Source organism: Amblyomma americanum, chromosome 6, assembly GCF_052857255.1.
Source record: "Amblyomma americanum isolate KBUSLIRL-KWMA chromosome 6, ASM5285725v1, whole genome shotgun sequence".
Taxonomy (NCBI): Eukaryota; Metazoa; Arthropoda; class Arachnida; order Ixodida; family Ixodidae; genus Amblyomma; species Amblyomma americanum.
This window is the reverse complement of record NC_135502.1, coordinates 5,240,766-5,256,934: the sequence shown is the minus strand read 5'-3', so window position 1 is coordinate 5,256,934 and position 16,169 is coordinate 5,240,766. Positions and strand designations below refer to the sequence as shown.

At 50.0% G+C, this 16,169-nt stretch overlaps 1 protein-coding gene and 1 pseudogene across 1 annotated transcript; both read right to left on the bottom strand.

Annotated features, from left to right (window-relative positions):
- Window positions 1-1,042: 1,042 nt before the first annotated feature.
- LOC144094452 (uncharacterized) lies at window positions 1,043-2,454 on the bottom strand. The gene is made up of 2 exons (XM_077628385.1): window positions 1,675-2,454; window positions 1,043-1,597 (listed from the first exon to the last, which is right to left on the bottom strand). The coding sequence occupies exons 1-2, from the start codon at window positions 2,452-2,454 to the stop codon at window positions 1,043-1,045; spliced, it is 1,335 nt and encodes a 444-aa protein (XP_077484511.1).
- Window positions 2,455-2,692: 238 nt separating this feature from the next.
- Window positions 2,693-16,169, bottom strand: part of LOC144094451 (uncharacterized) — a 29,361-nt pseudogene continuing 15,884 nt past the window's right edge.

The window sequence follows — 16,169 nt, the reverse complement described above, 5'->3', positions numbered from 1 at the left end:
GATATCTGTGCCTTTGGTTGGTTAGATTTACTTGCGTGCAAAATGCATTCCTTTAGACTGCCCGCATTCACATCGTATGCAGCGTGGTTTCACAAGCTTCGTGCAACATCGGCGGTCGCAACCCTATAGAATAATGTATTTCAATGTGGTTCTGCAGGGAGATGCAATACCGCACTTGTCTTCATCGCACAACTCCCGCAGGTTTTTGATTTTCAAGCATTTCTGTGCCATTAATGTCCGTACTGCGAGCTATCGCTGTCATTCCGCGATCTTTCTGTCATGCTGTATGATATTTTCGGCAAATCAGATTATTTTTCGGCGTTTTTTTCAACGAAGTATGATGGGCTTAGCATCTATTACTGAGCACTGAGACAGTAAAAGGAAAAAAGGATGCCCGCAATCCGGCGCCGTTTGTAAGCTTTTCAAAAAAAGCGAACTGCTCTACAATGCCAGCCCCGTCATGAACCCAGCGCCTGTGCGCTCGAGGAGCTGCTTTCCCGCACAGCTTGGAACAAAATGGCGGACCTTCGCGAAACTCTGCTCCCTGCGGGAGCATATACAAGAACACTAGGAGGCACTGCCGTCGAGCGCTATCAGTTGGGACAGTGGCGTACACTACGAGAAGGAGGAGACAGTGATTTTAGTGGGCGCCACTTGATGGCGCTACATGAGCGCCAAGCGAAGAGGAAAGTTGTTGACAGTGCTTAAAAACACAGACAGAAGACAGAAAACATAGAAGACGACGTCACAGGCGCTGAAATTCAACTTTATGTTTGTTTTGTTTTATGGGGGTTTAAAGTCCCAAAGCGACTCAGGCTATGAGAGACGCGAGCTTCAACTTTATTCAAGACCCTTCTCCTTCTGTGGCTGTAGGGAAGGATGAAAGTGGGAAGACACGGGCTTGTCTACTGGAGGGCTGGCATCCACGCCCACTGCCGGTGTGTCATAGGAGGAGGAGGGGAGGGGGAAAAAGATTGAAAGGAGAGGGTAGGCGCGCAGCCGCAGTGATCATGTCAGATGACATGTGCCTATGACCTGTGGCCTATAGGCGGCCGGAGAGGAGGTGCCGGAAGGCCTTGGCAGGATGGTGACCGCCGGGGAAGAAAAGGTGGTCCACTGAGCTGCAGGGGAGGCCCAAGGAGCGGTAGCCCGCCTCCATGATAGACCTTGCGGACACAAAGGCAGGGCAACCACACAGGAGGTGCTGGGCTGTCTCTTCTGGGTAATTGCAGAGGGAGCACCCAGGGGAGTCGGAGAGGCAAATGCAGAAGAGGCGGGAGCCGGTGTTGGCGCAGCCTACCCTGAGCCTCAGTAGGAGGCTGCGCTCCTTGCAGTCAAGGCCAAGATTTGAAAGAGGGTGTGGGGGATGGCCGTTAGCCACCCTGGGATCCGGGTGATCGAGGAGGAGGAGGCGGTCCACTATGCTCCTTGCCAGGTCCAAGCGGCAGAGATTCCTGGAGAGCGGAGTTCCTGGGGAGTGTGCCGATTTTGCCAGAGAGTCCGCTTCCTCATTGTCCAAGACACCGACATGGCCGGGACCCAGGTCAGCCGGATGCGGGTTCCCCTGGTGCACAGTGCGTCGAGCCGCCAAGCCAGCCTGCGGGCGATGGGTGGGCCCTTGAAGGGCCTCAGGAGGAGCTGGAGGGCTGCCCTGGAGTCAGTATAGATGGCTGCCTCCTTGATCCCATGGCGTTCGTTCAAGATGTCAGCAGCCAAGTGAATGGCGGCCAGTTCGGCGGTTGTGGGCGAGGCCACAAATGGGAGCCTGGCCTGTCTGCTCGAGTGGAGCGATGGGGCAGTGCAGGCTGCAGCCGCGGATGGGCAGGGTCCTGGGAGGACGGAGCCATCCATCAGTGAAAATAGGGACAGTGCGGGGGGTTCGGCCTGGAGAACCGCAGCGATCTCCTGACGTAGGCCCCCAGCAGCAGTGTTCCGCCTCGTCCGGGAGCCAGGTAGGGAGAGGTGGACCTCGCGGAGGTATCCAAGGTCCGGGCGAGGAGAGAGGGGGAAGGTCTCGGGCTGTCCTCCAACAAGATCTTCGAAGTACTGCGCCACCTGACCCATTTTGGAGTTGGGCTTCATGAGAAGGCGGTCCAAGAGGGGGCGCCCATCGGGCGCGTTGTGGAGGCGCTCTATGTGGCGGAGGGAGGTGCGCCTGGAGAGGAGCTCCAAGGGCCATGAACCTGCTTCTGCCAGGGTGGCAGCCACAGGAGAGGAGCGAGGGAGTCCCAGGCATAGTCGTATGGCCGCCCGCAGTTTACGCTCGATGGCCAAGTGCTGGGCCACAGTGAGCCGGACGAGAGGTAGAGCGTAGGTGAACTGCGGGACGGCCATGCCTTGGTAAAGCTGGAGTCCCAGCCTGGGGGTGATGCCGTTGCCCTTGGCTAACAGGGACCGTATAGCCCCTGGATCCTGGAGCACTGGGCCAGGAAGTGGCGCACTGCCGGGTTCCATGTGAGCCGGACGTCGATGAGAAGACCCAGGTATTTCACTTGGCGGTTCCAGGCGAGGTCGCGGCCACCAACGTGGAGGAAGCTCCGGTCAGGGCGGGCGCCAACCCTGATGTTAAGGAGCATCGCCTGTGTTTTGGAGGGGGAGATGCTGAGGCCTGCACGCTCCAGGAAGGCGGCGACAGCATTGATAGCCCGCTGCACGTTCTTAATGGTGTGGACCCTGTATCTGCGGGGCCACGTCACCAGATGACAATGTCATCCGCGTAGATAGCCACGTGCATGGGTAGCCGGAGGTCCTTGGGCAGGAAGTTGGGCAGGAGGGCCAAGACGGCGTTGAAGAGCAGGGGGCTAAGGACGCCACGCCAGATGTGCCGCAGGGAGCTGGTGACATTGCCCAGACGGACACATCCCCGGCGGTCAGCAAGGAAGCCCCGGACATACTGCAGGAGGTTGTTGGAAATGCATATGATGTTGAGAGCCTCCAGTATGGCCTCGTGTCGGATGTTATCAAAGGCGCCTCGTATGTCGAGGAGAGCCAGACACACTACGTGGCGGTTGAGCCTCGCGTCTTCCAGGGTCGACACCAGGTCTGCAATGGAGTCAGCGGTGCAGCGATGGTGACGGAAACCCGAATGCTGTTCCGGGAAGTGGCCGATGACGTTGCCCACCCAAGACAGGCGTTCCAGGGTCATGGCCTCCATGACCTTTCCAGTAACGGAGGTGAGGGAGACAGGCCGGTAGGAACTTATGGCCGATGGGGGCTTGCCCGTCTTCAGCAGGGGAACGACCAGGGCAGTTCTCCACGTATCGGGGAGGATACCTGTCCGCCACACCTCGTTGAAGGAGGACAGCAGACTGGCCCGGTGGTCCTCGCCGAGGTTACGTAGCATCTGGTAAGTGATGCCGTCTATGCCCGGTGCTGTGCGTCGCCTGGAGCGGTTGAGTACTGCAGAGAGCTCCCGGTAGGTGAAGGACGCAGTGCAGGTAGAGGTTATGTCTGCTTCCCGAGGTGAAAGTCCTTGAAGTAGGCCAGGTAGAGCAGGAGCCTGGGTTGGTGGCCGAGAGTCCCCGCAGGGGAAAAAGGCATCAGCCAGCCGTTCCGCCAGCTCCTGGCAGGTGATTTCCAGGGAGACAGCAGCTTATTCAAGACCCACCGAAACGCTGCGTATATACCCAAAACACAGGCGCCAACAAGCGGCGAAAATTTTATGCACTCGTGGCAACATAAATTATATGTCAAGTAGTGGTAAAACAACAAAGGCTAAAAACCAAAGAATGGAACACGGCAGGATAAAACCAGAACAAGATGACACAAAAAACTTGTATTTCTGCTGCTTCATTGAGTTTCCACGGTTGAGTCACTTCGATTTATTTCGCCGCCGTTTGCTATTCTTATTCGACACCGGCTTGCTTTGCTGAATCGACACGGGCTACTGGCACCTTGTATCTCCTAGTCTGCTCCCGCCAGTTCAAAAGCTTTTGCGTCCATACACCCAGTTGAGTTATCTTAACGTTTACGAATGTGTTGCGTACTAGTGGCTAAGTGCTAATGCCAGGGTTGAAAGAGACGATAACAAAAAGAAAAGAAAAATGGGACACAGAACGGATGCGAAATTGCTTAAAATTCAATTGCTTTGTATCTATAATGTTGTAAATATGTTGGCAGAATGCAATGCAATTGTTTTAACCGTAATTTCGACGAGGCAGCATTTAATTGCTTTCAATTCTCACGTGCTGTTTTATGTTTTGAGAAAAGTGCAAGGCAGCTGCACCTCTTCCCTGCTGTTTTTTTTTAATCGCGAGAATTTTACATCAAACGAAGAATGAAAAATAGTGCTAAAGGAGTCAAAATTAATCCTTCAATCAGTTCGTCTGCATGGCATTTCAGGCCAACCTTTAGGCCTTTTTTTCTGAATATGTAAAACTTGCTGTAATCTATTATTTGTATAAAGCAAAGGTTGCCTATGTGCATTAGCTTACCTGCTAATGCACGGACGCGCGAGGCCGTCATGGGAGAGAACCGCCGGAAACAGGTCATTTGTTCCCAGACATGTCCTTCGACGATTGGGGCGATGACGTTCGCCTGCCGTTGCGGAGCTCTTCACGTGAAGAACCACCAGAAGTGGGGCCCTTACGCTCTCAAACTTCGGCGCGATGTTCTTGGGGTTGATGACGGGCGCACTGTGACGTGGCCAGACACGGCTATTAGGCCCAGATAACACCCGGCTCCTCTGCGCAATCTTGGCGGTTTGACAGAGCCTACACTGAACCAAACGCTTGTACCCTCGAGAAAAAGGTGAGCTGGCTGCTTCCAGACAAGACTTGGGGTCGCCGTTCCTAGCAGCATGTGATAAGTGGCAGTCTCATGGCAATTGTACTGGATTTAACCCTGAAACAAGCGGCTTTCCATCAGCGCAGAAAACCTTAATATTCATAGTGACACTGCGGTCACCAAAACCAAAATGTGACCAGAATGTTTCTTCTATACAAATGGGCTGTTTCACGCGTGCTTCCATTTAAATTTTCTTGACTCCTGCCATTGTGCTCTCTTTGAAGTTTGTTACGGCATTCTGCTTGACCCACATGACCGAGTTATAAAGTGGGCAGTAATGGAAACTTTGGCGCCACGATTGCTCATTCACGCACTCTTAAGGTCGCTGCTGTAGTACATCCTTACCCTCCCACCTACGAAAACACTTACATGTACTCCTAACAACCTGAGTGTTGTCCCGAGTGTCTCACAAAGCACTCGCCCGCGTGCTAGCGGCCCTGTTTTCTCAGGTGGAACAGCGCTTTCTGTGCTGAAATGTGTGCACAAAGCCCTTATTTGCATACTGGAGGTCTAGCACACACGTCCACACTTCAGTGGCGTACGCGAAACGGCTGAAACGGCGGATCTCCTTGTTTAAGTTTCAGGTATCGGGGTAAACACGCCATACAAGCGCACATTTAGCTCTGTAAACATCGCAAAATTTTAAGCGTACCCGTTATGACTGCGTTAAGCACTGGATGAAGCCATGGAAGGCTGATTCAGCGCGTGCGAATATTCCTGTGCTGGTGCAGTTTTAACGCCCGGCAGCATACCTACCCCTCTTCTCTCACTCTCAGATGACCTCCTCCTTACTTCGGGCATCTTTCTTCGTCAGTGTACCCAGAACGCCTCCATTTAAGTCTACGCCGCTTATGGCTGCCTTCTCATTTTGAGCAACTACAACTACGTTTACACATCACAGGCGCGTGCAGTTCAAGCTAGTCCAAACGTTGTCCAAGTCATGGTTAACGAGCGCAAAAAAGACGAAGTCGCAGAGAAGAAGACGTCTTGTGTCGTGTTGCCGTCTTCTTCTCTGCGTCTTCGTCTTTTCTGCGCTCGTTAACCATGAATACGTACCAACTAGCCCAACTTCTCACGTTTCCCAAGTGCTTGTGAGCCGACGAAGGAAAGAGTTTTTGCTTCCTGGCTAGCACCTCGGTTACCATAGCAACCACTAAAACAAAATGTCGTTACTAGAGAGGCCTCTATCTTGGTCTCTATCCGTGAAATCAGCATAACTCGGAGGCTGGAAACGCGACCAGTAGAGCTAACGCTCTAAAAACTTTAAGGAAACGGGGAGTACGACACCTTCCTTTCTGACATGCTGCGGCACAGACTCGTTTGCGGCATTAATGACGCGCCAACACAAAGGCACCTCCTTGAAGAGACAAATCGGACGTTCGAGTCAGCATTCAAGCTCCTATTTGCAATGGAGACGGCGAAGAGAGACTCGAGCATGTTGATGCAAGCTCAGGGTATGGACGAAGCGCAGCCAGTTCACAGTGCGATGCGAGCGATGTGGAAAGCCGCACTACGCAACAACTTGCCAGTACGCCAAATCCAGGTGCAACGCATGCAGCGAGATCGGGCATCTGGCCAGAGTATGCCGCTCAATGAAGGCTACCGACACGAAGCAGAAGAACGCGCCAAGCAAGCACAGTAAGCAAAGGAAACAAAAGAAGCAATACACAGCCTTGCGAACAGTGGAAATCTTCCTTCAAACCATTCATAGGTCTACGAGACGTGGTAGATGAACAGCGAGCAAACAATTCCACCATTTGTAGCAGTGTTACAAGTCGCTGGCAGGCCTCCTCGCATGTAGCTGGACACGGGGGCCAGTGACTTCGTAATGGGGGAGACCGCATTCTAACAACGTTTTTTCAAGCTCTCAGTAGACCCATCAAACATAATTCTAGAGTTATTGCGGAAGACTGACACCCGTTAGGGGCAAGGTTACCGTTCTAGTTGAGTTCGGACGAAGAGGGGCAACACTGCCTTTGTTCGTAGCTCCGGACCAGTGTTGGGAAACGCTTCATTTAGGTAGACATTTATTGCGAGTCGGCGTTTTGGACAGAGCCTGCCCTTTCCGCTTTGTTTGTAGCTCCGGACCAGTGCCCCACACTTCTCCGCCGAAACTGGACAAGTGCGCAGCAGTTCGACCTCAATGACGTCAGAGCCGTTGACTCACGAGCGCGTTGAGAAGCTGCTGACATGCTGCAAAGAACATACTTGACAAGAGCCAACAGTCACCGAAAGCAAGGAGCAATAGAGGCTGCCCTTTTTTTTTAATTCGTGGTTTTCACAAATGGGAACAACCACATGCCGCCGCTGCGATCCGAAGCCACGGTCTCCGGATTTCGCGCCCTCTGCTCTACCAAGTGAGCTAGGGCGACGGCTGCCCAACCTTTTGCTTTCGGTGGCATTTATGTGTAGTGTAACCGAATGTTCACCAACATGTGGTTGTTTTTTTCTTCTGCTTGTATTAATCTCCCACTTATGAAGACCACAAATTAAAAAAAAAAGTTATCGCCTATGCTCTTCGGTTTCAGTGACAGTTGGCTTCCGTCATGTATGTCATAACGCACCCCTCTTTTCCCTTCTCTTGTCTGCTCAATAGTAAGCGAGGGTATCAGTTGCGTTCCTTTTACCCCTTTCTCTTCTTTGATGTCAGCCCGAAGGGGAAAGGTAGAAGAAGTTGTTGGCTGCCGACGTCTTGAGGTTCTAAACTTGCTCAGTCACAATACTCGAGGAACTTCAGGAAGTAAACTGTTTAATCACATATAAAATAGTTAAGGCAGAACGGAAGGTACAACAAGGAGAACAGCTATGTACATACTGACTGGTCCGCAGAGTGACCAGACGAAATCAACCCCCGGTACCACCAAAACGTCTTCTTTTAATCCCTAAGTCCCCGCCCTCAGTGGGGACAACAACTAATTAGGTCAAAACACAAGCACTCATCCAATCATATACCGGGGAAAGGAAAACACATCCAATAAAACACATGGGAAAGGAAAACACATTGAAAAAAAGACAGAGGAGAGTAAAACACGCCAAATCAAAGATTGGGGAGAGGGGACAGGTCATTGTCACGAATACTAAGAGTAATTCCCCTCTCGGATCACTCCATCCTCCCCCGCGGGGCGACATGTTTACTCGCTTAAGGAGAATGTGAGGAGCGCACAGATTGTCGAAAGCCGTCCCCGAGGGGCCACTTAAGGCGCCACCGCTCCCCAATTCTTCTTGACGCCCCCACATGCACAGGAAGTGTCTGGCAGTCATATGGAGCTGATAAGCGCTCACAGTGAGCATGAGGAACGCGTCTTCAAAATTGCCTCCTGGCCACACACTGAACGACCGCCGCCCGGGACATGGCCTTGGGCAGCGTCGCCGCGGTAGGAATGAAAGGCGTCGCGCGTCTTCGCCGCTCCTTCTCGGAGCGGGGCGGTGAACAATGGGGCCCGGCCAAGCTGGGTCGCCTGCGCACCCCGCACTCCCCTCCGGCGCCGTCCACTTGACTCATTAGTTCCATGTAGAGTCAAAAAGGAAAATGAAATCACAGCGTACGCAGTCTTGTCCACACACAGCCGGAGTTCCGTACGTGTTTACTTGGGGCTCCGGATGTGCCCATGCCAGCCGCGCACGACATCATCGGTTCTGGCAGTCTTGATTCCATAGGTAGCATACGAGGGTGCTCACACATCTTCCGCGCTCACCGTTCGATCACCTTCCTACGTGGCACTCGCGGTAATACAGGACGTACTACGTCCGCCGCTATGAAAGAGGGTTGTGCTGGTGAACAGTTTCATGGTTCGGTTACACTACACATAAATGCGACCGAAAGAAGAAGATTGGAAAGCCGTTGCTGTAGCTCAGTTGGTAGAGCCCCGGACGCCATGTTCGGAGGTTGTGTGTTCAGATCTCACCGGCAGGTTGTGGTTGTATTCTCGTCTACTTTTATTATTCTTACATTTATGAAAACCACAAATTGGGAAAAGACATCCCTATGCTCTTTGGTTTCGGTGACTGTTGGCTTCCGTCATGTATGTCATAACGAGCACTTCTTTCAATTCCCTTGCATGCTACAAAGAAGTATTTTCAGATTTTCAGAAGAACTAACAACATTCAAAGGGTCATAACTCTTGTCTAGGAAGATTCAGCCCCTAATTTTTTAAGCCGCGAACAACTCCTTTCGCGCTGCAAGACAATGTTTCAGAAGAGTTCCGAAGAATGCAACGAAAATGGGTACTTCCACCTATCAGAACGTCGGACTGGGCAGCCCCAATTGTCCCTATGCTCAAGCAAGACGGCCGCATGAGCATATCTGGCGACTTCAAGGTCATAATTAACGGTGCCACACTGCTGGAAAAATATCCCGTGCCGCAAGTCGAGGACCCCTGGTCGAAACTTTCAGGTGGCCGAAAGGCTGGACCTGAAAGACGCTTAACTGCAAGTAGAACTTGACAGCAGCTCACAGAGTCTAGTGACCATCAACACGCCTCAAGGCCTCTTCCAGTACACCAGACTGCCTTTCGGAGTAGCTTCAGTGCCAGCCATATTCCAGAGAGAAATGGAAAACTTCCTTCAGGACATGCGCCATGTCACCGTATACTTTGATGACATCTTGGTTAAGGGACTGGACGGCGCAGACCACTTCAAGAACGCGGCCAGTGTGCTACAGCGTCTAAAGGAAGCAGGCCTCAAGCTCAAGCTTGAGAAGTTTCATTCATAGCGACAGAAGTCGAGTACTTGGGCCATGTCATATACGCAGATGGACTGAGGCCAACACCAAACAAAATGGAAGCTGTCGTGAATGCTCCAAGTCCCAAGGACGCCAAGCAACTTAAAAGCTACCTTGAACTCAATTTCTTCTGGCGTTTCCTGCGTAACCTTTCGACAGTTCTCCGGCCCCTGAATCTCCTATTTACAAAAAAAAAACTTCATGGAAATAGACAAGCGTAGAGGAACAAGCTTTCACAGAATGTAAAGATCTACTTACTTCTGCACCGGTACTACATCATTTCGATTCTTCCAAGCAAGTCGTTCTCAGTTGCGACGCTTTACCGTACGCAGTCAGAGCTGTTATCGCACACCGAGATGATACAGGGAAAAATTATATTACCTTCGCATTATATTACCCTTCTTCCAGCTGGAAAGAATTAGAGTCAGCTGGACAAAGAAGCCCTTTGCCTTAATTTTTGGCGTCTCGAAATTTCATCAGTGTCTCTGGGACCAACATTTTGAAGTGGTAACCTATCTCATACCACTCCTGGGACTTCTCGGGCAAGGCAAGCCTATTCCCGGCAGATCATCATCTAGAATGACATGCTGGGTAATTACTCTGTCAGCTTAAAAGTATACGCTTGTGCACCGCCCTGCCACCAGCATCAGCAAAACCGACATGCTGAGCTGGATACCGCTTCCTACAGATCCCGGCACAGTACCCAGGCCTGCTGTTCATATCCACGATTTCTTTCGCCATCTGCCATCTTCATCGCCAAAGCTAGAGATCGTGATCCTGTCATGTCACGCCTGCTCTATGGGCTCCTTACTAGTGACGAGCTGCCAAGAGGAGGTGATTAGCTAAACTTTTATAAGGACTGTACAAAGTTTAGTATTCATAAAGTCGGCGTCCTGCAAGGCACACGAGTCGCCGTTCCTAACGTATTACAAGAAAAAGTTCTTGATCTGCTTCATGAAACTCACCTAGGTGTGGAAAAGATGAAAGGAGTCGCACGGAACCACATCTGGTGGGAAGTACTCGACAGCAGCATGGCACAGAAAGTGCAACTTTGCCAAATACGCCAAGAACGGCACAGAATGAGATGGAAAGCACAGTCGAAGGAACCATGGTCTCGTCTGCATGTCGACTTCGGAGATCCATTTCAAGGACATTACTTTTTCGTCCTATCCTAGTCAATGCCTACCACAAATGGGTAGAGTTGGTTACCGCTCATGCACCTTCAACGGAAGCCCCGATTCGATTCCTGCGATGAATATTTTGCACACATGACATTCCAGAGATCATTGTCGCCGACAACGGTACCGCATTCCCCAGCGAGAAGTATGCTGACTTCTTGAGCAAGAATAGCATTTGGCGAATCGCGATCCCGCCATACCACCCAGCATCGAACGAAGAAGCGGAACTCGTTGTGCGGACAATTAAGGGGAAACTCAGGAATGCAGCGTCTGCAGATTTCAAACAAACATTGCGATGATCCTGCTTTCCTGCAGAGGAACGCCGCACGCGTTTACTTGGTCCCCTCCCGCTGAGCTCCTCATAGGCAGGCAGCTGCAAACGCCCATTCAACGAATGCACCCCGGCCTAAGGGCGCATGTGGACTCCAAGCAACTGGAGCAAAAGATGCCTGCGACAATGAAGCACACAGTGGCTCTTTGCCTTCGTCCGGCGAGCCCCTTTTTGCTCGAAACTTCCAACCAGGTCCTGCCTGGATTGCCGGATTGGTTCGCCATCCCACAAGTTCACTTCAAGTACAACTCAAAGACGGAACGCTGTGGAACAGGCACGCGGACCACGTGCGATTTCAAAATACGCCCGGCGTTCCCTCGAATGACGAGGAGCCTCTTCCTGCTCTAGCAGCGACAACGGACACGGAACAGCCGTCGCCACCTCGCTGCTCATTAAGCAGCGAGCCGTCTACAAAGGCCTCGGCGTGCCAACGACAGTCAAGTGCGGCCCCCTTGCACCCGCAGCTTCGCCGGTCTTCCCGGGTGGGAAACCCTGTTAGCTACTACGGACTATAGCGGCGTAAACAAGGCACCGCTCGTGCCTCAGTACCTTGCAGCAGGCTCCATAACAAAGGGAAGGGTGTGACGATTTTCCAAAGAAGTGGGCGCCACGGACACCGCGAGCGGTTTCTGAGCGGCACCCAGCTGCACAGTGAAAAAGGAAATAATAATAATAATTGGTTTTTTGGGGGAAAGGAAATGGTGCAGTATTTGTCTCATATATCTTTGGACACCTGAACCGCGCCGTAAGTGAAGGGATAAAGGAGGGAGTGAAAGGAGAAAGGAAGAGAGAGGTGCCGTAGTGGAGGGATCCGGAATAATTTCGACCACCTGGGGATCTTTAACGTGCACTGACATCGCACAGCACACGGGCGCCTTTGCGTTTTTCCTCCATAAAAACGCAGCCGCCGCGGTCGGGTTCGAACCCGGTTACAAAAGGAAAGGGAAAAGATAATAAATGCTCTCCCGCTTTTCAGGCACAGGAGCAGTCTGACTCCCGCCAGAAACGTGTACTGTCGGTTCACGGGGCGCCTCTTCCTGCTCCCTCTTCAGGGCACGTTGGTCACCTGTTTCGGCATTCGCTTTTAGGTTCGCCCACTTACAATACTATGACACTTTCCTATTGCGGGTGAGGGTTAAATGGTTTGCCAGTATCGAGGCTACAAATCGCAGCTCCTATAAACTTTCCTTTGCGCGAGCAGTCTTCCTTGTGGGGCAAATAAACGGCGTAAATAAGCTGAGGGTCCTCACTCTTAATATACAAAGCACTGTACGGGCTCTGCTCCTATCTGTAATGGGGGTAATCAAGAGGTTATCGATATGCAGTATTTGAAATCTTGGCTGCAAATAAGTGACAGGCTTCACGAACACCGACGTCAAGGGCTCTGCTCTAATTTTACCTCCCTCCACAACCTACCATTAAGGCAACGCCTTGCAATGTGGCTATCGACTTGACCTTTTCCGCGATAACGCGTGCTCGGTAGCCACCAGTACAAGAGCGTGTGCGCTCCTAGACTCGAGAGATGGCAGATGTTGAATAAATATACGGAGAAAAGTACGACAAAAAATTTGAAGGTTTCGTGATCATCGCCGCGTTCATTGCGCTCCACGCGAAAGATTTGGCGTATATTGTGTACCCGGGAATCTATTTTACGCTGTCATGAATGTTTTTCTCTTTCTTTTTTTTCATTCACCTCGGCGTATTTACGCAAGCATCGCATAGTGGGTTGTTGTATCGGCGCTCAGACTGCGTGCCTTGAATCCTTTGTCTTGACCGTGCGCTGCTAGCTTTTTCATGTTGTCATTCCCTACCGACCCCAGTTTGAACTTTACTGCACAGTGCCGTTCCCCACGCCCACTCACAAAGGTGTTAGAACTACTTCTGATAGAATTTTACGTAAAGTTTAATTGGACTTTCTTCCTTATATTGCATAGCGAAAAATATAACCGAGGCAGTATATAGTGAGATTGCGGGCGCAAACAGCCTTGCAGTTATATTAAAATAAGCGCTTACTGGACATTTCAAGATAATGGGTTGCCAACTACCTACATTTCTTGCATTTCTAAGATTATTGTGAATTATCATACTTTAATGAAGAGCACCCAAGGTAACAGTCGCTGTAAAATTACCAGTGATGTCCCGACCCTGAAGCGAAGCAAAAGGATTGCCGCAAGAACGCCAGTCACAGGCGCCTAAACTTTTAGCCGGGGCTCTGTAGAAAAACTAGGTCGTAGCTGCAAAAACAAAATTCTGAGATGACGTTTCAGCATTATAGTTCCTTGGAAGCACCAGATTCTGAAGGATCTTAAAAATGTTTCTCAGTGCCAACGCGTACTTCCTCAACCAACCAAGAGATCTGCAAGAATCTTCCAGCACATAAAGAAGAAACAGAAACAGCCAGGAAGATCCAAATGAGAATTAGCAATCCTTGAGAACTGCGGGAGCTCAATAATTGAGTTTCTTCGCATGGAACGCAATAAATGACACAGAAAGAACAGTACAAGGCAAAAGAAAGGCAGAGTAAGGAAAGGAGGTGGGACAAAAGCCTAATTCCGCTTGGTCTCCGATGTCTTTGTGCAGCAAAAAAAAAAATAAAGGAAAGGAGGGAAAGAGATTATCTGGAAGAAGGATATTAGAGTCTTCTTAAGGACGTAGTACAAAGGTCACCAGAGATAAGGTGAGCATTATAAAGATCCACTGTTACAGACACGCCTGCGATTGCTCGCGCGCACCAGCAGAGGACGTGACCCGGAATAAGCGCCTGGAAAATGCGGTGTGTTAATTACGTTCTCTGCCGTTGCAGCGAGTGGTAGGCAGCCTCGGCCTTAATTATGCAGTGCAAATGAATACAGTGTGATTTCCGCGGTCACTTTCATCTGCAAACGCTACGCAATGCTGAGTCCGCAACGAATCTGTGGGAAGAAGCCAATTAAATAAGGTCACCAATCCAGTCCTCATTCCTTTGTCAACCCTCCTCTGCTCCTGCCAATCCATTTTTTTGCGCGTGTGTGTGTTTTTTCCACTCGTGCAATAGGGTCCAAAGAATAACTTCCAGTACCACCTTTGTGGCCTTTTTTTTAGCGCTTTCGTTACACAGCCCCTTGATTAAAGCTGTCAAGGAATACAAAAAAAAGCTCAGATCCTCTCTTCGTTTCCAAATTAACAGCGATTTGAAATGGTTAAGGGCGCTCGCGCTTTCATAGTGGTTAACAAAATCCTGAGAACATAAATTCGTTTACCAACAAGCCAGCTAACGCAGTGTAATGCACAAGAAAGAACCTCTTTAATGGACCCGACGTCTCCTAATTACCCATTTGAAATGTACAAGAAAGTCAGAATTGCGTGGTTAACTCCAATGTTTGCCTTTTTAATAGGGCGATATGTCCCAGCTGGAGGTTTGGATCTGTGATCAGAGAGTGCACATTTACAAAATGTCAAAAAAGAAATGACTGGTACGCGTTCGTTGTTACTTTCGTAACGTCTTCTGCTGTATATGCATTTATTTCCTGTATTTTGACAAATACTTCTAAAGCCTAATCTAGTAAAGTAAACATTTTTCCTCATACTGGAGCTGCCCTTTGAGGTTGGTCCTTTGAACGCTGAGAACTGCGCTGTGGAATTAGGAATCTCGCCAGAGGGCTGCTCCCTTTGCTGATCACTTAATATTCACCATTACAGTTCACAGAGTAATCTTATTCTTATTTTATTTTTCTACGTAATCTTGTGTATGTTTGGCATCCTGAATCACAAACTCAAGGCAACTGTACCTAGTGTCCCAGCTAACTTGAGCCAAGGACTAAAAAAAATGAGACGTAAGGAGTAGGCGATCGGTTGCATATTATTATTATTATTATTATTATTATTATTATTATTATTATTATTATTAATAATAATAATAATAATAATAATAATAATAATAATAATAATAATAATAATAATAATAATAATAATAATAATAATAATAATAATAATAATAATTGGTTTTGGGGGAAATGAAATGGCGCAGTATCTGTCTCGTATATCGTTGAACACCTGAACCGCGCCGTAAGGGAAGGGATAAGGAGGGAGTGAAAGAAGAAAGGAAGAATGAGGTGCCGTAGTGGAGGGCTCCGGAATAATTTCGACCACCTGGGGATCTTTAACGTGCACTGACATCGCACAGCACACGGGCGCCTTAGCGTTTTTCCTCCATAAAAACGCAGCCACCGCGGTCGGGTTCGAACCCGGGAACTCCGGATCAGTAGTCGAGCGCCCTAACGACTGAGCCACCGCGGCGGGGCATTGCATATTCAGAAGAATCGACTGTTGGGAGAGTTGTATGACTGGATGATACAAGGCACAAGAGTGGACAGGACGAACCAAGAACGAACACGAACAAGGCGCTTACTGCAACTGTAGTTGGCAGTCGCCTTTTGCACCTGAGGCAGTTCTTTCTTTTGGGATTAATTAATTCCTTCATTACGATTACTTCTCCAAGGCAAGCAATACAGACTTTAGAGAGTAAATGCCATTCGCAAAGTTGGACGCGCACTTTCCGAAACCCCCCTTTACTCAATATACGATATCCTAAGCCTCACATAGGTCTCCATTTCTCCAGCTGTTCAGCAAGCCCGCGAAATACTCGACTACGTTCGACAGTCCAATGTGAGTATATATTTGTAGATATTACTTTATGAGCCGCCGCTGTGGTTAGGTGATTATGGCATTCGGCTGCTGACCCGAAAGATGCGGTTTCGATCCCGGCCGCGGCGGTCGCATTTCGATGAAGGCGAAATGTTACACGCCCGTGTACTGTGAGGTGTCAGCGCACGTTAAAGAACCCCAGGTGCTCTAAATTATTCGGAGCCCTCCACTACGGCGCCGCTCATAGCCTGAGTCGCTTTGGGACGTTAAACATCATAAATAAAATAATATTTATGCCAGAAGGCACACCGTCACAAAAAATTGGCAGTGGCTTAGCTCGGCTATGCCAGGATATACGTAGCGAAAGCTGAGGCATAGCTTGGTTAGCCTTGGTTAATCTTGATGGTAAGTCCAGGTTAGTCTCGTTGTCTGGCTAGTTGTTGTCACGCGGTTGGTCATGTGACCCGTCACGTGGTTGGTCACGTGGTGCGGTGGGACCACGGTGGGACTGCGAGCACGGCGAAACTGCGAG